Here is a 23,050-nt window from a genome sequence, read left to right on the forward strand (position 1 = left end):
TGCAGCCCCTCCGTTGTCACCTGGTTTGTGAGGGAGGGTGCCCAGTTTGGGGGTCCAGACCCCAAAATCCTGTGCGTGGGGGGAATTGCTGATCCTCCCCCTTCCCCAGAAGGGTTTAAAACAATCACAATGTTTTGGAGCTTTTGCCAAGCACGAAAGTGCAGGAATGTGGCTGAAATCCCTGCAGTTTGGGGGGCTTTGTTCCACGCAGAGCCGGCTGGGCTGGCGCTGCCTCCGGAGCGTCCCCCCGGCCCCCGAATCCCGGGAATTCTGCTGGCCCGCTGCCCGGAGCTGCGGGCTGGGAGAGGAGCCTCCCTCGCCCTCCTGCCCCGGGGATTAGGGTGGAAAGGGATTGCAGAAACTTTGCCGTGGAGAAACGCGGCCCCACAGCCGCGGAGGCTGCCCTGGAACGGGAGCGTGGGCAGGGAGCAGGAATTCAGGAATTGTAACCCGCAGACACCGAGCTCCCCCCGCGTTCGTTTTGCTTTTCTTAGCAAAGTGCCCGAGGCCGGGCGGTGTCGGAGGAGCTGGGTTGGGATTCCTGGGGCCTGACTGGAACCAGCGCCGGCTGCGGGGCTTGGGGAGAGACACGGGGATGTGGAACAGCCCCAGGGCTGGGGAATGAGCCGGGACAGGGGCTCGGGAGAGACACGGGGATGTGGAACAGCCCCAGGGCTGGGGAATGAGCCGGGACAGGGGCTCGGGAGAGACACGGGGATGTGGAACAGCCCCAGGGCTGGGGAATGAGCCGGGACAGGGGCTTTGGAGAGGTTTTCGTGGAGCTGTGCAAAGCAGGAGCCCTGTGAGGCCCCACCAGGGCTCGGTCCCATCTCAAAGGTCTCTCAGGGGCTGTTAATCCCACGGGAGCAATGTCCAGCCTGGCCGGACCCCGCGGTCACCCCGTGACACCGCTCCTGAGCCAAGGGCACGGGGCTGGCGGTCCCCAGGGGGCTGGAGAAAGGAGACCTTGCAGGCCCTGCAGGGGCTCCAGGAGAGCTGCAGAGGAACTGGGGACAAGACCTGCAGGGACAGGACACAGGGAATGGCTCCCACTGGGAAAGGGGAGATTGGGCTGGGATCTTGTGCAGGAATTGCTGCCTGGGAGGGTGGGGAGGGGCTGGGCTGGAATTCCCAGCTTTGCTGTGGCTGCCCCTGGATCCCTGGCAGTGCCCAAGGCCAGGTTGGACATTGGGGCTTGGAGCCTGGGACAGTGGGAGGTGTCCCTGCCATGGCAGGGGTGGCACTGGGTTGAGTTTTGAGGTCCCTTCCAGCCCAACCCATTCCATGATTCTCTCATTTGCTGTCTGTCCCCCTCCCTTCCTGTAGCTTTGCTTGCATAAGGAAAATGCACTTCCCCTTGTGGCATTTGGGATCACAAGAGCTTTTAGAACTCCCTGTTTCCACCCGTGGCCCCTGAGGATGGAAGTAAGCACGGAACACACGAAGCTTTCACCCTGTGCCCCGAGCACCTCCGCTCATCCAGCCCCGAGCTGGCAGTGTCCCCAGGGTGGGTGGCAGCTCTGCAGCCTGGATTTTTGGAGGAGAATCCCGGGGGCTGGAGCTTGTCCAGCCAGGTGGGAGAAGGATCATGGGGAGCTCGGGGGTTCTGCCTCTCTGGGAGCTTCCAGCCGGCTCCGACTGGTGCGGCCCCGCTGGAAACAACTTTGTTCAGGAGGAAACTTCGAGTCTCAGATTAAAAAGAGCAAAACAAACAGAGGCTCCCACCCTTGGGGCCGGCCCTGCCGAGCCCAGGCAGGCCTGTGCTGGGGAGATAACGGGGCTGTGGGGCCGAGCCTCTGCCCCGGCCGCATTCAGGGATCCCGTCCTGCTGCCAGCTGGGGTGGGAGCCTGCTCCAGCACAGGCTCCCTTGTCAGTGTGCTGACCTTGCTCTCATTTCCCTGCTGGTTTTTATTGCACAGAAGCTCCACCGGTGATAATTATTATCCTTGTTTTCGGCTGGGTGGAAAATGTTCCGTCAGACTTGGACCCTTCTCCGGGCAGGAGGACTGGGGAGGCCGCGGGTGTTTACTGCCCCCAGCGCCTCAACCTGGGTCATTCCAGTGCTCTGCCAGGAGAAAAGCAACTCCTGCACTTGCACAAGAGCAGCCTGAGGGCTTTCATGGCCTTTTTGGGCATCCCAGGGTTTGTCCCACGCTCAGGCAGCTCCAGGGATTGGGCTTGGCAGGCGAAGCAAGCTCCGAGCATCATTTCCCCCTTTGCACTTGAGCCTTTGTGCATCAAAAAAACCCCGGGCAGGATCTCCTGGTCCTCACCTGATCCTGCAGCTCCCTGTCCTGTGCTCAGTCCCTACAAAACCAGGATCCAGCCCAGGAAAAGAGAGATTTTGGGGAACTCACAAGGCAGCTGTTGCCTCTGCTTTCCAGCATTCAGGAAATGCCCTTGGAGTCCCCCGTGGGGGCTCATCCTGTGAGGTGGCATCGAGCCAGGGACTGTCCCCTGCACACCCAGCCCATCAGCAGGCACCTGGGAAAGCTGGGAGTGCCACAGGCTTCCACCCAACAGGCTGGGTGTGCATGGAATCAGAGAATCCCAGAGTGGTTTGGGTTGGAAGGGACTGTAAGAGTCACCCAGTGCCATCCCTGCTGTGACAGGGACACCTCCCACTGTCCCAGGGAGCTCCAGCCCCAGTGTCCAGCCTGGCCTTGGGCACTGCCAGGGATCCAGGGGCAGCCACAGCTGCTCTGGGCACCCTGTGCCAGGGCTGCCCACCCTGCCAGGGAACAATTCCTGATTCCCAAGATCTCATCCATCCCTGCCCTCTGGCAGTGGGAGCCATTCCCTGTGTCCTGTCCCTCCATCCCTTGTCCCCAGTCCCTCTGCAATGGACTTGGAGACCTTTCCCTTGGCCAGGGTGTAGCATCCCCTGGGTGAGCAGCATGGGAGGGGACATTGAGGGACATTGAGGGGAACACCTGCAGGACTGGGCCTTGGATCTCCCTTTTGAACACAAAATATCCTTGATTTTGCTATGTGAGGGTGAGGCTGATGGTGGGAGGAAGCAGCAAAGGTCCAAGATTTCCTGGGCTGGCCAAAGCAAGCCCTTGGTTGCCATTCCCTGGTCCCTCTCTGTAACCATTCCCATCTGCCTTGTGTCCCAAAGCTCTCCCAGCCCCTCGGGCATGGGAAAGGTTAAAGGTGCAAACACCGACCTGCCAGGGCTCAAAGCCGGGGCTTTGCGGTGCTGGAGCTGTGTTTGAGGGACTGTGAGTGCAGCAGGATCAGGATTCTGGCTCTGCCTTTCCACAGTGACTTGCAGTTGCTCCCTGGCTGCTGTCTGGGCTGGCAGTGATGGGGAACTCATCTGGGGGAGTTGTTCCCTCTGCAGAGTCAGCTCAGCTCTGACTTCCCCAAAGCCCTTCCGTGCTGCGCTTCCCTCTTCTTGTTCCTGTTCTGCCCAGCTGGGGGGCACCTGCTGCTGGGAGGGCTCTGGGCTCTGTGGGGCTGCAGCATCCCCACCCTGGCGGGGCTGGGGCTCTCCTCCCTCCCATCACCACAGGAGCTTCCCTGTGGCTGCCAAACTTTGCCAGCCAAAGCCCTTGGGGCCACCAGGGCTCCTCTGCCCCTCTGGTGGAGCTCCTGTGTGGAAAAGGGACAGGAACTCCTTGGTTTGGGGGAGATGTCATGGAGCCAGAGAGAGGGGAGGAGGAGGTTGTCAGCCCCAGCACGGGCAGGGAGGCTGGGAGGAGGGAAGGGCTGATCCAGAGGCTCTCCAAAGGGGCCCATCCTGCCCGGGGATGGGTGCTGCCTGTCTGCTCAGTGTGTTGGGACCTTGCAGGGGTAAGGAGTTCCCTCAGAGCCAGGATGGTCCCAAATCCTGGCCAGGGCTCCCTCACTGAGCCCCACACCAGGCATTGTCCCTTCCCCTCACTGGTGGCACCCATCCCGTCCCCTCCTTGCTGTGGGAAATGCCTTCCCTGGCACTGTCCTCGTGTTCCCCCAGAATGGACCCGCTCTCATCTCCTCCTCCAGCCCCTCTGGGCCTGTGTCAGCCCACGCTGGGCTTGTGGGATCTCCCTCCCTCATTTAATGAGGATCAGGAGAGGGTTAGCAGTGGAGTGGGGCTGTGGCATCTCCCTGGCACTGGTGCTCGTTTTCATTCCCGGTGTGGCCTTGGCTCCTCGTGCCTCTCCCAGGGGAGATTGTCACACCCAGGCTCCCTCTGCTCCCCCTGGGACCTGAGCACGGCCAAATCCCTGCAGCTCTGTCCTTGGCACAGAGGAGAGGGACAGACCTTGCAGTGGGGCGGGGAGCAAATTGCTGCTCTGGGGTGGGTTTGGGATGGGAAGGTTGAATCCAAGGGCAAAGAGCCCTTTTCCCTGTGGTCAGAGTGCCCAGCAGGGCTGGTGAGGTGGCCGGGAGCACCAGGGAGCCCCTTGGGTGATGCCCTGAGCTGGGAGGGTTTGGGGCTGCAAATGCAGCTCTGAGCATTGTTGTGTCTGAGGCAGGAAACGCCCTGGAGTGTGGAAATGCTGCAGGGGAGGAGGGGCTGGTGCTGCCAAAAACTGGGTCAGGATGCTCTGCTGGGGGGGCACAGAGGGCAGCCAGGGCTGGGGTGGCACCCATGGTGACCAGGATGGGGTGGCACGTGTGGTGACCAGGGCTGCGATGGCACGTGTGGTGACCAGGGCAGGGATGGCACCCATGGTGACCAGGGCTGGAATGGCACCCATGGTGGCCAGCTGACCCCAGGCAAGCGTTTGCCCCGAGCTGAGAGCCCAGGGCAGAGGGCCCAGGTGCTTCCCAGGGTGTAATTTTGCTCCTACCTGCCCGGTTAACCCCATTTTCACTGAGTTGCCATTGCTGGTTTAAGGAGTTTAAGGCCCTTGCTCTGCTTTCCTGCAGGAAAACTCTGCTTTTCTTGTTGTTTGAGATATTTGAGTGGTCTGATCCCAGTTTGCAGATCTGGCACGTTGGGTGTGCGTGTCAGTGGCTGAGAGCACTGGCCCATCACCCTCCATCATCTTACATCCCCAAAAGCTGCAGGCTCAGGCTTCTCGCTGTTTCCCCTGATTTCCCCTGGTTGCCTCAGCTGCAGGAAAACCCCTCAGTCCTGTGGGCACAGAGCTGCAGGCGTGGGGAGCTGGTGCTGTTGCCTGTGCTGAGCTCAGCTGTGCTCAGCCCCTGACTCCCTCTAGAGCCTGGCCCAGCCCTTCCTGGCAGCCTGTGGGGAGCAGGAGGGAGGGAGGGAGGGCTCTGCAGCCCCTCCTTTTGGGGAATGCTCTTTGTGGTGCCTGGAGGAGTCTGAGGAGAGCCTGGCATCCTCCCCAGTGCCAGGGGGAAATGGCCCCTGCTGTTCCCCCTGCCTGTGCCGGGGCTGTCAGAGCCTGTGCCTGGCTGAGCTGTGCTCACCCCTGCCCTGGAACTCGCCTGCCCCACCAGAGCCTGGCTGGCACCTGGGCTTTAGCTTCCCAGCCCAGGCTGGGGCTTTGGGAACTCCATCCCTGCAGCAGCATCCGGGGCTCCTCCCCAGCTCTGCATTTCCAGGGCGTCTCTTCCCTGACAAATCCACCCCGGACAAAGGAGTGGAACCTGCTGCCGGGCTCAGGATTAGTTATCTTTTCCCCTTTTTTCACGTTTGACTCACTCCTGAGCATGGGTTGATGTGATGGATGAGCAATCCATGTGTGACCTGTTCCCAGGGTGGGTGTAGCTGGTGTTTTAGGCTGTGTGGAGCCATGGGACTGGTGTCCCTTCCCTGAGGCTTGGTGTCCCTTCCCTGAGGCTTGGTGTCCCATCCCTGGGGCTGGTGTCCCATCCCTGGGGCTGGTGTCCCATCCCTGGGGCTTGGTGTCCCTTCCCTGGGGCTTGGTGTCCCTTCCCTGGGGCTTGGTGTCCCTTCCCTGGGGCTGGTGTCCCTTCCCTGGGGCTGGTGTCCCTTCCCTGGGGCTGGTGTCCCTTCCCTGGGGCTGGTGTCCCTTCCCGGGGCTGGTGTCCCTTCTCTGGGGCTGGTGTCCCTTCCCGGGGCTGGTGTCCCTTTGGAGAGCAGCATTCCCAGTCCCCTGGCTCCTGGCTCTGTGTGCACGCCCTGCCGTGGTGCTTCCAGCTGGAAGTGGAAGGGATTTGCAGCAAGGGCTGTTTCTCCTTTCTCCCTGTGCCCGTGGAGGGGCTGCCAGGAGCAGCTGCCCCAGCCCGTGCTGCAGCTCCTGGTGCTTTGCAGTCTCAGAGTCAGCTCAGGGCTCGTGGTGGTTTAACTTTGGATCCTCGTGCACGGGGCAGGGGTCACCAGCAGGGACCTTGTCCCCTGTGCTGGGGTGTGCAGGCAGCTCAGGGTGACCACAGGGGGGGTCACTGGCTGTTGGCAGCTGGGAGGGCACAGCCCGTGGGCGCTGTGGAGCATGAGGGGATCACGTCCTGACTCCTGCTGTCCCCACTCCTAAATGTCTCACGCTGCTTTACAGCTCCTCAAGTCGTCCCTCCTTCCCTCTTCCCACCTGTCCATCCTGTGCTAGAGAAAAGCCTCAGGTTTTCTTAGCCCAAAGTGATTTGAGATGGAGCTACAGCCCGTGCTCTCATTCCAGCACCGTCCTGGTGCCCCAGAGCTTTTCTCCATCCCTGGTGTCTGTCCTGGTCCAAAAGCTGTCCCCCTCCATCCCATCCCGCTGCTTGCCTCTTGTCCCATCCCCAGGGCACAGCCTGGGCTGCACCAGCAGCTGGGACCCCAGCAGGGCTGGGTTTTCCCTGGTTTCCAGGCTGTTCCTGCTGTTGAGTCCCACTGGAGTGACAATACCCCTGTTCCTGGCCTGTGAGTGCTGGGATGGGCCCTTCAGCAGGTGCCAGTCTGTGCTGGCATTTTCTCACCGGGGTTCCTGGTGGTCCCAGTGGAGCCAGGACCGTGCCCAGGGCATCCTGCCCTTCCACACAGCTGCTGCTCCCCGTTCCTGCCGGGCAGCCCCTGGAGCTGGCCCCGTCAGAGGAGCGGGGCTGGGCTGTGTCAGAGCTGGGCTTGGCTCCTTGGAGCCTTGTGTGTGAGCCCTGCTTGGAAGAACTTTGGGAGAGGTGAAGTTCCCACCTGGGCTGCTCCATCCGCAGGGGATCAGCCGCTGTTTGTTCTCCAGTGTGCCTTTAGCAGCTCGCAGGGATCACCTGGCAGGATCAGCCTCCAAACCCAGCGCGGAACCGGCGCTGCGGAAAGGCTGGGGCAGGAACACGGAGCCAGACAAAAACACAAAATTCCCCGGGGCTGCCTTGTTTTCCACCCTGTGCTTCCCCTCCCGGCTAGGTGAGCTTCCTCCTGGCCCAGCTGCCTGAGCTCCCTGTGCTGGGCTCTGGGGGGATTTGTGCCTGGGTTGGCTTCTCGTGCCCTGCCCTGCTCTGTCACTGCAGCAGCCCAAGGGATCCTTGATTGAAGCCCTGGGGCTCTGCTGCCCAGCCGGGCTGACCTTGTTGCAGGCATGAATCAGCAGTAAATGCCAGCCTGGAGCTGTCTGGGAAGAGCCTCTGGCTCCGGGTTGGGATGTGTCTGTCTGGCTGCAGCTCCGAGCTGTGCAGGAGAGTTTGTGCTGGGTCTGAGGTGAGCATTGCCTGCCCTGGCAGTGCTCAGTGCTTTTGGGAGGTGTTAGGGTTAGGGAAGCACCTCAAGCGGGAGCTCTCCAGAAATGCTCCAGCTCTGCCTCCTTCCCTGTGCATCCCTGAACCCCACGAGTCACCGAGGGACTTCACTCCCTGAGGAAACTCCCTTAACTCCCGCAGGGTGCTGCCTTGCTTTCCTGATCTCATCCCCGTGTCCCCTGGTAATCCCAAACCGGTGGGATGGGCTTGGCTCACCCCAGGGCTTTGGGATGCAGACTTGGAAGCTGCTGATGGGCTGGAGGCTCTGGCTGAAGGAGTTACTTGCTCCGGAGGGGATGTGGAAGGGACAAGGTGATGGAAGACCTCAGCTCAGGGTTGGTGTTGCCTTCCTGTTGGGGCAGGCTCTGTGTCCTGCTCATTCCAGCATTCCCTCCCCATCCCGAGGAGCTGGGCCAGCCCAGTGCTCCCAAACCCAGAGAGGTTTCTCACTGATGGGACAAGCAGTGCCCAGGCATTACCCCATAGCTCCCATGGGAATGTTTCTGGGGGCAGGGGTTCCCCGTGCCCCCCGGCCTGTCCCCTGCTGCCCAGGGAGGACAAAGCACAGAGGAAAGGGGAAGGTGTTAGCCCTGAGCAAATCCATCCCGTCCTCATCCTCTGGGGCTGCTTTCCCTCCTTAGGCACATTCCCATGCTCCTGTTTCCCAGCAGTGTTTGTCCCTTGGCCCAGGCACCCCGGGGTGCTGCAGGGGCTGAGGGCAGTGGGGTTTGTGGGGCTGCAGCAGCCCCGTGTCTGCTCCCCACTGTCTGTGCCTGCACTGATCCTGGCTAAATGTGAAAATAGAGCCAGGTGCCATCCCCAGAGCTGTCCCAGGCACTGCTGCCCTGGGGACAGAGGGGAGGGGTTCAGGGGTGTCTGGGGGAGCTGGGCTGTGCCCATGGAGCGCTGTGACCTAAATGAGTGTGCACAGCCCCACCGTGGGGGCTGGGGAGCCCCTGCCACACGTGGCTGCGTGTGACAGCGCAGGGACAGAGCTGCACGCCCCGCAGCTCCCGGGGCCTCAGCAGCTTCCCCTTGCCAGGCACTTCTGTCTTTGAGGTTTCCTCTCTGCACAGCTGGGGTGAGTGGCTGCTTCCTTCCCCCTCAGCCACGCCAGGCTGCTCCAGCCCCTTCCCTGGGCATGGATAACAGATCCCGGGATCCCTCACTGTGGGGATGTACGCCCAGCACGGCTGGACCCATGGAGTGGCACAGGGAAGAATGCACATTTGTTAGCAAAAGTGGACTTCCCCAGCCTGTGCCTTGTGCCTTCCATCTGGCTGGGGCTGCATTTCCTGGATGTGTCCCCCTGGAGGTGTCCCTGGGCTCTCCATTCCCTGGGTGTGTCCCCCTGGAGGTGTCCCTGAGCTCTCCATTCCCTGGGTGTGTCCCCCTGGAGGTGTCCCTGGGCTCTCCATTCCCTGGGTGTGTCCCCCTGGAGGTGTCCCATGGATGTGTCCCCCTGGAGGTGTCCATGGGCTCTCCATTCCCATGGATGTGTCCCCCCGGAGGTGTCCCTGAGTGTGTCCCCCCGGAGGTGTCCCCGTGTGTGTCACCCCAGAGGTGTCCCTGTGTGTGTCACCCCGGAGGTGTCCCTGTGTGTCGCAGGACATCACCTGGCAGGCGGGAGCAGGAGCTGGGGGAAAGGAGCAGCTCCCCATGGAGCAGAGGGTGCTGACCCAGCAGGTTCCATCCCCTGGGGAACACATTCCAGCTGTAGGGAGAGGGGAAGGAGCACAGACCGGGGCACATCTCCTTAGCTGGGAGCAGTCCTGCCCCTGATCCCCACCAGCTCTGGCTTTGGGACAGAGTTTAACTGAATTTTAATTGGAATTCTGTAACCAGCCAAGGCTGTGTGGGGTGGGACCCCTCCAAACCTCGGTAGGGTCCCTCAGAGCGGGTGGCTTGGTGTGGGTGTCCTGTGCAGCGAGGAGCTGGATCCCAGCTGTGTCCTCCAAACAGCCCAGGAAGCAGATCCTTGTGGATCCCTGGGGCTGCATGTGCTTGGCACAGCTCCCTCCATCCCCCCGCGCTCCAGAGTGTGACTGATGTAACCCAGTTCTGCTCCTCAGACCTGGAAAAGGGATTTTATGGGCAGAGGCTGTTTGTTTGCCAGCTGTGTCATCTATTCCCATAAAAAACGTTGTGTCCTTCTCCAAGATGTGACCTTGGGTGGCGCCAGTCCAGAAAACCCCTCCCAGGATCCCCCCGAGGGCAGCTCCTGGAAGAAATCTGGGGAGCTGAGGGCTGTGGGATGGGGCTCATGGTGGAAAGCTGCGGTGGGAGTTTGTGTGTTGCTGTCTGGGACTTGATCCCTCCCTGATCCTGCTCTCCTGCTGCATCCCAGGAGTTTGCACCTCCTGTTTCCACTGGGGCTGATTCATAAAAACACCCGAGCACACGACATGGAGCAGCTGAATCCTCCCAAACCCTCGTCCTGAGCTATAAACTGAGAGCTCAGCCTAAAAATAGCCCTGTTGCCTGTTGGAGGTGTAGCCCCAGCTGTGGATGAGGTCTTGGGAACCAGAAATAGCTCCTGGATCCCAGCAGAGCAGGGGTTTTGCCTTGAGCAGCTGCTTTTGGAGCAGCTCAGGCTCAGCCCCAAACTGCCTTTGATGCTCACAGGGTTGGAGGTGATGGGATGGGAGATGCTGGGGGCATGTCCAGGCTGTTCCATCCCCTCCTGGGGAGCTCCTGCCTTCCCCTGTGTTAATCCACCCAGATTCTCCCTGTTTTTTTCCATGGGATGATGTAAGGTACAAAAACTCCTTTCAAGAGCTCTTTGTTTTCCCTGTGGGGTGATTCAGCCCCCAGTCCCTCCTTCCCCGGCTGCTGCAGCCCTTCCCTCCTGAGCTGCTCCCAGCTCCTGCCCTGAAGTGAACAATGCCCTGTGGGATGTTCCAGGCAGCCCTTTCCCCTCCAATCCTTCGGGAATTGTCCTCCTGGTGCACCTGCTCCTGCTCCCTGGCGCTGGCTCAGCCTTTCTGGGCTGCTGTTCTTGCTGGTGCCTTGCTCTAAGGGGTTAATGCTGCCTTCTTCCAGGGATGGTTTTCTCCTGCCTGGATATTTTCAAGCTGGCAACCTGAGCACTGAAAATTTTGCAGCGGGCATTGGATGGGGTGGGATAGGTGAGTGGTGGGAATAGCAGTGGATTCACTGGGATTTAATTCCGTGTCTGTGCCCAGCAAAGTCCCAGGCACTGTCCCTCCTGCATTTTATGGGTGAAAAACCAGGGTGCTTCCATAAATATTATCCTCTGATGAAGTTTCTCAGGGAATGAGGGGATTTTGTGCCCCCTTCACAGGATCCCAGCCTGGTTTGGGTTGGAAGGGACCTTGAAACCCATCCAGTCCCACCTCCCACTATCCCCGTTCCTCCAAGCCCTGTCCAGCCTGGCTTTGGACACTTCTGGGTGTGGCATTCCCAGACTTCCCAGCTCCTCCCTTCATCCAGGCTGTGATAACTTCCTTGGCAGAAATTCAGGAACTCCTGGAGGACACAATTCCAGTTTTTTTCCTCACCCTGGTGATTCCAGCACGGTCACACCCGCCTCCATCCCATCCCATTCTCCTTCCCTATTTTTTTTCTTCTCAGTGTCTTCCCTCTCCAAGTAGATGTAAGACACCACTGGGATTTTTATTTTCTGGGAAATTGTTAAGGCGTGTCAGAAGTGTCTTCACCTCCCACTGCTCCCAGGAAGCACAACACGGAGAAATAGGATCCATCCCGAGCCTGCAGATTTCCTTGTGCCGTGTTAAGGGCAATTTTAATCAGAACTTTGTTGAATACCTGGATCTGGGTGGGATCAGGGCCGTGGCTGTGCCCAGGACTGGCAGAGAGGTGGGGGATGCCATGGGGAGAAGGGAGTGATTTTTGGGAAGGAAGGGTTCCCTGGTGGGCTGTGATTGGTGCTGCCCCATTGGAATGTGGAAATGGAGAAGCAGAGGGTGGTGGCTCTGGGAATGTCTCTGCTTTGGTGTCCCCAGTGCCACCATTCCCCCCTGCTGGCAGGGATCCAGAGCCCTCTCCCGTCCCATTCCAGAGGCTGCTCCATGCCCTGCCAGCTGCCAGGCCATTCCCTGCAGAAGCACCAGCTCCTAAAGGGAGGTGTGGGGGGATTTTTGCTTGTGCAGTGAGTGGTTTGGAGGCTTTTCCAGTGTTCCTCCATTTCCACGGGCAGCTCTGGAGCAAAGTCTGCATTATGGGTTTTGTGTGGGGTGAGACAGGCATTCCCAGCAGTCCTCTGGAATCAGTGGGAGCCTTGTGCTGGATGTGGCCGGTGGCTCCTTCGGGAGTGTCACCATGAGCCCGCTGTGGGAATTTGGGAATTGCCCCCAGGTCAGCAGCCTGGGCAGGGTGGGTTGTGCTGGGTGGGGCTGGAGCTGCACAGCAGCTGCTGCTCCCCCCAGAGAACTCCTGGGATCCATCATCCTTCCAAGTGCCCGATCCAAGGACACCTCCAGGCAAACCTGAGCGCCTCCACCGCAGTGAGGCACAGCAGGTCTGGCAGGAAGCTGATTTAATGGGTGCTGTGCAGTTCCTGTGCCATTCCGGGTCAGTCTCTGCTGAGAGGATCCCTTGAGGCACCGGCTCTGGGATATTTAAATCACGAGGACAGAGCCCAGCAGGCTTTGTCTCCTTCTAAACACTGCTCCCAGCTTTCCCTGGAGAGTCACAGTCTGTCTGACAGGGTGGCTGGGGTGGTGTTTTCCAGGTTGTTCAGGGAAGGGCAGTGTTGGGGTGAGGACAGGGATGGAGGTGGAGCTGCAGGAGCATCAGGGAGGGGTCAGGTCCCGTGTGCCACCTCTGTGTGTGGTGTTTGTGTCTCTGGCTTGGTTCAGGTGATATCTGGGACACTTGGGTGACAATCCCAGCCTCACTGAGGCTGGAAAAGCCCTCCTGGATCATCGAGTCCAGCCTGTGCCACCTTGTCCCCAGCCCAGAGCACTGAGTGCCACATTCCTTGGGCACCTCTAGAGATGGGGGCTCCAAACCTCCCTGGGCAGTTCCAACATTTTCCACCCTTTTCCTGGAGAAACTCATGCCAGGTAGCCCTGGTGGTTTCTCCCAGCCAGCAGCATCTTCTCCAAAGCTCTTGTGACTCTGGGGGATGACCGAGAGCCCTCTCCTTTTCTCTCCCCTCTGGCTGCAGGTGGCACAAGCTGCACTCCAAGGCTGGGAAGAAGGAGAAGGAGCGTGGTGAGATCCTGGTGAGCATCCAGTTCACGCGGAACAGCCTCACTGCCAGCATGTTCGACCTGTCCATGAAGGACAAGCCGCGCTCGCCCTTCGGCAAGCTGAAGGACAAGGTGACGGGCAAGAAGAAGTACGACCTGGAGTCGGCCTCTGCCATCATCCCCAGCAGCGTGGGAGCCCTGGACATGGAGGACGACTTCGAGCTCGGCGGCAAGAAGTCCAAAGTCAAGGGCTTCTTCCTGAAGAACAAACTGCGCAAGTCATCCCTGACGCAGTCCAGCACGTCCCTGGGCTCCGACAGCACCATCTCCTCTGCCAGCCTGAGCCTGGCGGGCAGCGCCGCCGAGGTGCCCAAATCCCCGAGCAGACAGGGCAGCCTGTCCACCGAGCGCTCCGGTAAGAGGATCAGCCATAATCCTTCCCTGCTGGGCCAGGGACTGCTGAGCCTCCCGTGCAGCCCTGTTAACTCCTGATTGCTCACCCGGCCACAGAACCAGGGAATTGGGGAATTGCTTGGGTTGGAAAAGTGCTCCAGGATCATGGAGTCCAATTGTTCCCCAGCACTGCCACCACTGACCGTGTCCCCAAGTGCCACATGCACAGGGCTCTGAAATCCCTCCAGGGATGGGGACTCCACCCCTGCCCTGGGCAGCTGTGCCAGGGCTGGGCAGCCCTTTCCAGGCAGGAATTCCCCAATATCCCCCCTGAGCCTCCCCTGGCCCAGCCTGGGGCCGTTCCCTCTCCTCCTGTCCCTGTCCCTGGGAGCAGAGCCCGACCCCCCCGGCTGTCCCCTCCTGGCAGGGACTTGTGCAGAGCCACAAGGTCCCCCCTGAGCCTCCTTTGCTCCAGGATGTCACCAAGAGGTGACATCCTGCACAAACCCCCCGAGACCTTCTGTGTGCTGGCACTGAGGTGTTTGCTGGAACAGGAGGAATCCTCGATTTTGCTTTTCCATGAGCCTGCACCATGAGCTCCAAGGGTTCTTCAGGGCTGCTCCTTCTGGCCCCGGGAGCAGTCCCTGCCTGGGCTGGGCCGGGCTGGCAGCTGCTGGCCCTGCCCTGGGTCACTGCTCTCTCTAATGAGCCGCCTCCGGCTTGCAGGCCCCGGCGATTAAAACAATCTGAGCTCTTGGCACTTCCAGGGCAGTGATTTACAAACAAAAAAGGCCCTTGTAGGGAATTCTTTCTGCCTTGGAAACAAATATAAAATTAAATGGTTGAATTGGCTGCAGACAGCACGTTGCCAGGTTGGCTGGGAGTCCCCGGGGAGGCCGTGTGGCTTCTGCTGGGTGACATTCCTGTGCTGGTGCCATCATCCTTGGGATGAGCCTTCCAGCTACTGGGAGCCTCCCTTCCCATGGCAGGGGCTTGGAACGGGGTGATCTTTAAGGTCACTTCCAGTCCAAAGCATTCCAGGATTCCATGAAAGAGGCAGCATCTCCAGCTGGGAGGGGTGAGCAGCTGTGTCAGTTGTTTTCCTTGGGTTCCCCATGCCTTTTACCCCCAAAAACTGGCAGTAGCACAAGGTCATAGAGTCATGGTTGGAAAAGATTTTGGTCATAGAATAAGGTTGGAAAAGATTTTTAAGATGATCGAGTCCAAGGCTGGAGGTGGTGGGAGGGAGATGGAGCCTCCTGGCTCGTCACACCCAGCAGTGGCCTGGAGCTCATGGCCCCATCATCTCCTGTTCAGTGCAAACTCCTGCTTCACATGGGAGCTTTAAAACCCTGGGGATTTAAAGCTTCTGGGGAGTTCCTTGCATTTGTTGTCAACCTCAGATCCTCGAGATCCTCTCAGACAACGGGTTTGTCACCTCACAGAGCCTCCTCTGTGCTCGGGGACAGTCCTGTGTCTCCTGTGAGCTCTGCTGCCCACGGTTCTGTCAGAATCCCGTGAGGGCAGGGTGCGTTCCCGATCCCTGGCGCTCGCGGTGGAAGGTGAGGATGCTGTGCCGTGCCTCACGCGCTGTGTTTGCTCCCGCAGTGAGAGACCTGCTGTCCTCGCCGAAGCCGAGCCACAAGCGGGCGTTGAGCGACGATGCGGGCGCGGCGCCGCGGGGCCCGCAGAGCCCACGGGGCCCGCAGAGCCCGCGGGCCGGGCCCGAGCCCGCGCCGCGCTCGTCGCTCTGCATCAACGGCAGCCACGTGTACGGCCAGGAGCCCCGGCGGCACGACGAGGGCCCCGCCTTCGCCCCCCTGCACCCCGAGCCCCACGAGGCGCCCTGGGCGCTGGAGAGGGCCCCGCACAGGGACGAGCCCAGGTTCATCCCGTCCCCGCCCAGCCTGGCGCTGCAGGAGGAGCTCAAGGTGTCCACCAAGGCCGTGACCCTCAGCAACCACCTGGGCAGGGCCCGCATGGAGGAGAGCGCTCGCCTGGAGGGCAGGGCCGCCCCGGCCGCCGAGCCGGGCAGGGACGGAGCGCCCGAGGACGGCGGCAAGGACGACAAGAAAGCCAAGGGAGGCTTCTTCCACCACGGGGGCAAAGGCCAGGGGGACAGAGGGACCCCCGCCCACGCCGCGGCTGCGGGGGATGAGAGGAGTAAGAGCAGCGGCTGGTTTGGGTCCAAGGAGCCCAAAGAGTCCCCTCAGAAACCCAGGTCAGTGGAACGGGGCGTGGAGGTCCAGGCTGGCGGTTCCTGCCCCAAATTCCCATGTCCAGAGCTCCTGGGTGCTCCTGGGAGTGCTCAGGCAAGGTCAGAGCTGGGAAAAGGCTTTCTTGCTCTTAAATGTCTCAAAAAAAAAAGGGGATTTTCCTGGATCCTCTCCTGGCTTCCGCAGAAACCGCCTCTGCTGGATGTGGGGTGTGTTTGCCTCTCAGGGGAGGGAGGGATCCCCTCCATGGAGAGGTTTCCCTCAGCGAGGTGAGGCTCAGTGTGGTCACACCAGGTGGTTCTGTGGCCTCAAAAGGAAGGATCATTATCCTTTAATGAGCTAAAAGAGCTTTCCTGGCAGCCAGGCTGGGATGTGGGATATTGGGATGTGTAATCACATTCCTGTTATGAACCCCACACCCCCTGTAGGCTCTGGTCAGGATGCAGCACTTTGATTACACGAGGTATCATTAATATTCCCAAAGTAACTAATCCCAACCCTGCTCTCTCCCCTCCCCTTCCCTTCCCGCCCAGCCTTCCCTTCTCCCAGTTACGAATCTCTAACTGTTCTTGCTTTGTGTGATGATTCATCCCTCCAAATCCTTGGGTTTGTGGTGTTTGTGCTGTTCCTGTGAGGAATTCATCACCCGTGTCCACCCTGGAGCTGAGCTGGCAGTCCAGAGGTCGAGGGTGTTGTCAGTGAGAGGCAGGAAATGGGGTTAAAATCAGCCAGAGAAAACAACCAGCACTGGGAGCTGCTTCAGTCTACAGGCTTGGTTTATTAGAGGGATTTTTCTCATCTGGGCTGACTTTAACCTAATTTACCAAGCAGAAGGATTTGAGTTCAGTCTGAGCCTCCTTTAACGAGGGGGCACTCCTGGTTTACTCCACAAAAGCTGGTTCCCACATGGGTTAAACCTGGGAAGGGGTGAGCACATCCCCAAATTCCTCCTTCCCACTGGGAGGTGTCGTGCTCGTTGTGGCCTTGAGGCTGCACAGGCAGAGCTGGGCACCCTGGCACAGCAGGAGCTGCTCCCCTGAGTCAGGAATACCAGGAATACCAGGAATATCCCATCCCCCACAGAGTCCATCCTAGGGAAGGACCAGGCAGGATGGGGAGCTCTGTGCTATTCCAGCAGCAGAGGAGTGCGAGCTCTGGGGGCTGCTGTGGTGCACCCTGTGGAGGGCTCTGGCATTCCCCATCCCTGGCGGTGCCAAGGCCGGGTTGGATGGGCCTTGGAGCACCCTGGGATGGTGGAAGGTGCCTGTCCATGGCAGGGGTGTGCTTGAAGATCCCTTCCAACCCAGACCATGCTGTGATTCTGTGATTCCCAGGGGGCTCAAAGCCCTGGCAGTGGTTTGGTTTTGTCACATCCCAGGGCAAGATTTGTGGGTGGGCCTGAAGGACTCCGGTCTCTGCACCCTGTCCTTGAGGAGGGAGAGAGCATTCCCACTCAAGATAGCTCTTCTAATTTTTCTTCCTAATTTTGGGATAAGGAACCTGCTGGTTAAAGCCTAGAATAAAAAAATCAAGGCTTAAAACCTCCTGCTGGATCCAGGCAGTGACTCCACAAGTGCCTGAGGCAGCCAGGGAAGATGGGGTGGGATGGGGTGGGATGGGATGGGATGGGATGGGATGGGATGGGATGGGATGGGATGGGATGGGATGGGATGGGATGGGATGGGATGGGATGGGATGGGATGGGATGGGATGGGATGGGATGGGATGGGATGGGATGGGATGGGATGGGATGGGATGGGATGGGATGGGATGGGATGGGATGGGATGGGATGGGATGGGATGGGATGGGATGGGATGGGATGGGATGGGATGGGGCAGGGCTGCCCTCAGCATCTCTCTCTGGAGCCTTTTCCTTGGGAAATGTGTGAGAAATCAGCAGCTTTTCCCCTTTTGGAGTCCTGGGAAGGAGGCAGGCAGGGCCATGCCCGCCCAGATCCTCTGGTGGACACTGATTTCCAGGCAGGGATGTCTGATCCAGCTGGAATTCAGTTCCTTGTCCATCCAGCCCAGTGGATAATCACCAGGAGTGCCCCTAAACGCTGCTGGTTTCTGACAGCTCCCTGCCTTCCTGCACTCATTCCCAGCATTGCTCCTTTCCCAGAGGGTTTGCACTCCATGGGGTTTTTTAAATCCACCTCAGTGCTTGCAGTTTAATCTCAAGCTCAGCCAGAGCCGAGCTTTGCTTTGAGCCGAGCTTTGCAGAGGACTTTGTCTGTCTTGTGACGAGAGACTTGGGTGAGCTGTGTGGCAGCAGCTCCTCTGGCTGGGATTATCTCTCCCAAAAACAGGGAAGGAATTCATAGAACCCTTTTTGGGGTGTTTAGGAACATCTGAGTGGGCTTTAAGAGCAGTTTGCAGTTGAGAATGGGAAATAATGAGCTTAAACTGGAGCAGGGGGATTGAGAGTAGGAGCTGGGAGAAGTGGCTCCTGGAGGATGGGGAAATGCTGGAGCTGCCTGGTTGGGAGGGGATTTCTCACTCCCGTGTCCAGGGATTTGGCACAGGGATAATTGAGACCTTTGGGGAGCATTACAAGAATCATGTGGTGACTGAGGGATTTGCTGCAGAAGGGCCTGGAAAGGCCCTGTCCATCATCACAGGGACAGGGTTTGTCTCTGCCCTGGTTTTCCCAATGCTTCAGATTCCTGGCCATTCATCAGGACATCATTACTCATTGGAATTGTACAGAACTGACTTCTCTGATTTTATTTCGCTTCCTTGCACTGAATGACCTCATGGACCAAGCTGGTGATTCGGGTCAAAGCTGTGCAAGAGCTTTTAGGTCTTGGTGGCTTCAAAGTGCCAAAGGGCAGGGATGGGTGGGATCTGGGAAGGAATTGCTGCCTGGGAGGGTGGGGAGGGGCTGGGCTGGAATTCCCAGCTTTGCTGTGGCTGCCCCTGGATCCCTGGCAGTGCCCAAGGCCAGGTTGGACACTGGGGCTGGAGCAGCCTGGGACAGTGGGAGGTGTCCCTGCCATGGCAGGGGTGGAATGGGATGGGATTTAAGGTCCCTTCCATCCCAAACCATTGCTGATTCTCTGCTCTCTGGGGGTTCTCTGATGTTCATCTGTGGCTGCTCAGTACCAGTGTCACTTCCAGAGCTGGATTAACCCTTGCTCTGGAGAGAAGCAGCCTCTGAACTGAGCAGTTTTAAGTCTTGACTTATTTGCAGAAAGGATTTTTCCCTCCTGCTCTCCTGACTCTGGAAACGTCAGCTTTGTGGCTGCTGCCAGCAGCACCTTCTCACCTGTTTGCCCACCTTGGATAGGCCAAGTTTAACCCAGAGCTGAGCGTGGTGAGAAAGCATCAAAATCAGTCGCTTTGTGAGCCCAGAAACCTCAGCCTGTAATTATCTGAAAGGTCTGTAATTAGAAGGATGATTTGAGTTTGCCTGCAGCAAAGCCTGGCACAGCTCATCTTTACCCACTTGCCCTGCCAAACACACCCTTCCCAAAAGAAGGAGCTGCTGCCTTTGGGCTGGGTTTAACTGGAGCTTTATAAGAAGGGTTTGGTGTGTGCTGAGTGAGTTTTGCTGAGCCATCAGTGGGAGCTGGCTCTGCAAACCTGTCCGTGCTCTCACTGGGGAGAGAACTGGGCTTTCCTGCCTTCAGCCCTTATTTACACCCCATTTTCCCTGAATCTTCTCAGGGGAGCAGGTCCCAAAGGCTCTGCCCATCATCCCTGGCTTTGCTAATCCCTGGGAGCTCCAGGCTTTGATTCTGGAGGGGATGGGAGCAGGAGGAAGATGGTGTTTGCTCTCTGGAGGCTGAATCAAAGCCTGGTTGGGGGTTGTTGTTTGCAAGGTCAGTGGTTAAGGGCTGTATGTAAGGAAGAAGCTCAGCAGGTTTATTTGAGGCAAAGCCTGGGGCTAAAACAATCCTTTAAATGTTTTCAGGGTTTCCTCCAATGTTATCAGAGCTCTGCAGCTCCTGCTTCCTGTGGAGAATCCTGATGATAAAATGGGGCTGCATCTCAGGGCTGGCAACAGGAGAAAAAGGAAATTGTGCTCTGTGCTATAAAAACAGGGGCATCAGCTCCATGTTCAGGTTCAAGCCCCTTCCCAGAGTCCATGCCTTGGATCCAGCAGTGAGGCCAAATATTGACTCAGTTCCTCCCTGTTCCTCGTGTGCCCCTGAGGAGTGCCGGGAGTGGGAGAAGGTCTGGGGTGGCTGGAGCAGTCCTTGGCCAGGCTGGCAGGGCTGGGATGGAGCCTGGATGTTGTGGCAGCCCCTCCAAGGCCAGCAGGCCTAGAGCAGGGCCTGGGAAGCTGCAGAGTGTGAGGAAGAGGGAGATGAAGGCCATGGTGTGAGAGCAGGGTGCTGTGGATAGCAGGGTGCTGTGGGTGAGCCCATGGCAGAGGATCACAGCTCTGGCACAGGGGTTGGATCCAGGAGAGTGCAGCTCTGCCCCTGCCTTGGAGCAGCCCCAGGGCTGCAGTGGGATCACTGTGAGGAGCCTGCAGGGCTGGAAATGGCTCTCTGTGCTGCTGAGCCTGCGTTTCCCAGGGATGGACACGAGGCAGGATGGAGCTGGATGCAGGGCTGGCACCAGCTCAGCCCTGATGTGCTTTGGAACCATCCAGGAAAACCACAGCCCCACTCCCACTGCTAAAATGGGAGTTGGGGGTTGAAGTTTGCATCTCCCTGGGTTCCTACTGCCCAGATTTCTCCTATTTTTTAAAATTCCTGTGGTTTTGAGGGCAGGTGTCTGTAAAGGAGGATTTGTCCATTTGAATGGGGATGATGGACAGGTGATGCCCAAGGGAAGAGCAAAGTGGTTATTGCACAGATAATTATTACAGATAATTTATAGAGTATGATAGGTGAGAAATGATCAGAGAGAAATCCAGTCCTTCTACCTCTGGAATTCCTATTTAAAATACATTCCTGACTCCTTCCCTCTGGTGCTCCCACCCTGTACAAAAATGTCCTGGGCTGCTGTTCCCATCTCTTCCCAACCCCTTCCTGCACAGCTCCTGCTGTGCCAGCCCTGCTCATGCTGGTGGCAGGAAATTCCTGATCCCTGCCAGGTCTGAGGCTGCTGCAGGATGCTCCAGCACCTCCATCCTGCTGGTTTTGCACCCAAGGGAGCCCTGTCTGGGAAAATGAGGCCAAAAGCAGGTTGGGAGTGGCAGCACACGGCACATCCCCGGATCCAGCCCTCCTAGCAGGGAATTTCCACTGGAGCCTCAGCACAGCCCTTCCCCTCAGCACACCAGGGCCGGATTCATCCCTGCCCTTCCCAAACTCCAGCTTTTCCAGCGCAGGTGCCGTTTTCTCTGGGTGGTGCAGAGTCCCCCACCCTCCTGCAGCCAGGCTGGGCACTGCAGAGCTCTGCCCTCAGCCTGAAATCCGGCCTGGGATCCGTGGGGAGAAATCTCCCTGCACTGAACAAGCTGTTTCCAATAGACTTTTTCCATCAGGGGTTGCTCAGCAATATTTTATTTCCTTTTTTATTTTTTTTTTATTGCTGCGAGGCTCAAAGGCGTCTGTGAAGCGCTGCCAAACAAATAAATGAGGGCAGGAAGGTACCCGCGATTTATTTTGGCTGGCAGAGCCGAGTGCTGGGAATGGGAGGGGAAGGAGAGGGAGGAGGAGGAGGGTGAGGAGGGTGAGTCAGCGTTTCGGTGCTGCAAAGAGCTGCTTCCATCAGGCTGCTGCAAGGGTAGGTTTCCCTCTAGAGGAATCCACCGTGCTCAGCTCCTGCTTTCAGCCAGCACTCTCAGCATCCCTCCTCAGGGGGAGGGGAAAGGGCTTTTGGGGGAAAGGGCTTTTGGGGCAGAGCAAGGCTCCAGGCTGGTGGCCAAAGCAAGCTGTTCATCCCAAGGAACGGGGTTGAACTGCGATTTGACATCCCAGTGGAAAGTCACAGGTTCTCAAACAGCCTCAGGCTGGGCCAGGGGAGGTTCAGGGTGGAAGTTGGGAAGATTTCTGCCTGTAAAGGTTTGTCCAGCCCTGCCACAGCTGCCCAGGGCAGGGGTGGAGTTCCCATCCCTGGAGGGCTTTAAAAGCCCTGTGCATGTGGCACTTGGGGACACAGTCAGTGGTGGCCTTGGGAGTGGTTGGACTTCACGCTCTTAGAGGGCTTTTCCAGCTTAAACATTCCATGATTCTTCTGCCTGGAATCTGCAGCCAAGAGCCCCTGAACAAACGTCAGTGGGTCGCAGCAGGAATGAGGTTGAGAAAGCAGAAAGGAAATGTCCACAGTGGAGTTGAAGGAGGAAAACGAGAATCCAACAAAGATGGAATTTCTGTCTTTACATATTTAGCCAATATCAGCTGCTCCAGCACCCCATGAGCCCCAAAAGGACTTTACAAGGGCTGGAGGGACAGGACACAGGGAATGGCTCCCACTGCCAGAGGGCAGGGCTGGATGGGATCCTGGGCAGGAATTGTTCCCTGGCAGGGTGGGCAGGCCCTGGCACAGGGTGCCCAGAGCAGCTGTGGCTGCCCCTGGATCCCTGGCAGTGCCCAAGGCCAGGCTGGATGTTGGAGCTTGGAGCGCCCTGGGATAGGGGAAGGTGTCCCTGTCATGGCAGGGGTGGGATGGGATGACTTTTACAGTCCCTTCCAACCCAAGCTATTCCATGATGACTTGGGAATGAAGACAGGATCATCTTGGGGCTTTGAGGCAGCCTTGAAGCTGTTCCTGCACCTGTGCAGGTGGGGATTGGTGCAATTCCAGCCTGGGCAAGGGACTGCTCCTGCAGCAGCCACCCCCGAGAAGGGAACTTCACCCACTCAGCCTCTGGCAGCTGGGAGGGTCATTAGCAGCCAGTGCTCGTTAGGAGCCTGCAGCTGATTAATGCTCTGCAGCCTTTTAGAGCTGGAGCCCAGCAGAGCTGGATCAGGCCCTGGCTGCTCTTACTCAGCACAAAGGATGTTCAGGCAGAACACAAAGGATGCATCTTGGTCTGGAGCAAAACACAGAGGCAGTGCCAGCAGGAGAGGCAGAGGTGGGCAGGGCTGTGTGCCCCTTGCAGCCACCCTGAGATCCTGGTGGTTGGACCTTGTCACCTTCCCTTGTCACCTTCCCTTGTCACCTTCCCTTCCCAGCTGGGAAGGAAAATTTGCCATGGTTTGCCCTGTTAAAATCTAATTGTGGATGCTGTGATCTCATCCTGCTGAGTGGTCAGTACTGAGCAGCTGTTCTCCTCTTCTGGGAGCTTAAATTCGAGGGGGATTAGGGACAAAGGTCCAGCTCTCTGCTGACCTCCAGGCTGGGAATGCCAGCAGAGGTTTCCTTCCACACGGAGAGTGGCTCCCAGGAGCCTCGGGGTCCATCAGCTTCTCCCAAAACTTCCGGAGACTTTCTGTGCTCCAGACCCCTGGGAGGAGCTGGGCTGCAGGGTGCATCCTGGCTGCTCCTCCCTGCAGGAGCAGAAGGGGACACGAGCGGGGCCGGGCTGGGCACGGCCAGCACCGCTGCTTGGTGACAGCAGGAGAGGGCACCCACGAGCTGTCTGTGCCCCGCAGGGAGCTGCAGCTCCCAGTGAGCATCCAGGGGTCGAGGTTCCTTTGTCCCTGGGCTGCCAGGTCCCTTCAGTGGTGCCTGGGTGGGGTCCCGTGGGTGCTGGAGCGGAGCCGGTTGCGCTCAGCTCACCAGCAGTGTTCCCTGTCCCCAAAGTGGGATGGGGACTTTGGTGGCATGGATGGCTTCAATGGGCACCTTTC

At 58.7% G+C, this 23,050-nt stretch overlaps 1 protein-coding gene across 2 annotated transcripts in view; it reads left to right on the plus strand.

Annotated features, from left to right (window-relative positions):
• The window catches only part of RAB11FIP5 (RAB11 family interacting protein 5), a 37,675-nt gene that overhangs the window by 1,286 nt on the left and 13,339 nt on the right, over positions 1 to 23,050 (plus strand). For both annotated transcript variants that reach the window (XM_063401239.1, XM_063401240.1), the window contains exons 2-3: positions 12,723 to 13,162; positions 14,749 to 15,361. In XM_063401239.1, coding sequence (XP_063257309.1) covers positions 12,723 to 13,162; positions 14,749 to 15,361 — 1,053 coding nt within the window. The remainder of the gene's footprint in view (positions 1 to 12,722; positions 13,163 to 14,748; positions 15,362 to 23,050) is intronic.

Source organism: Prinia subflava, chromosome 7 (assembly GCF_021018805.1).
Source record: "Prinia subflava isolate CZ2003 ecotype Zambia chromosome 7, Cam_Psub_1.2, whole genome shotgun sequence".
In the NCBI taxonomy this organism is placed as follows: Eukaryota; Metazoa; Chordata; class Aves; order Passeriformes; family Cisticolidae; genus Prinia; species Prinia subflava.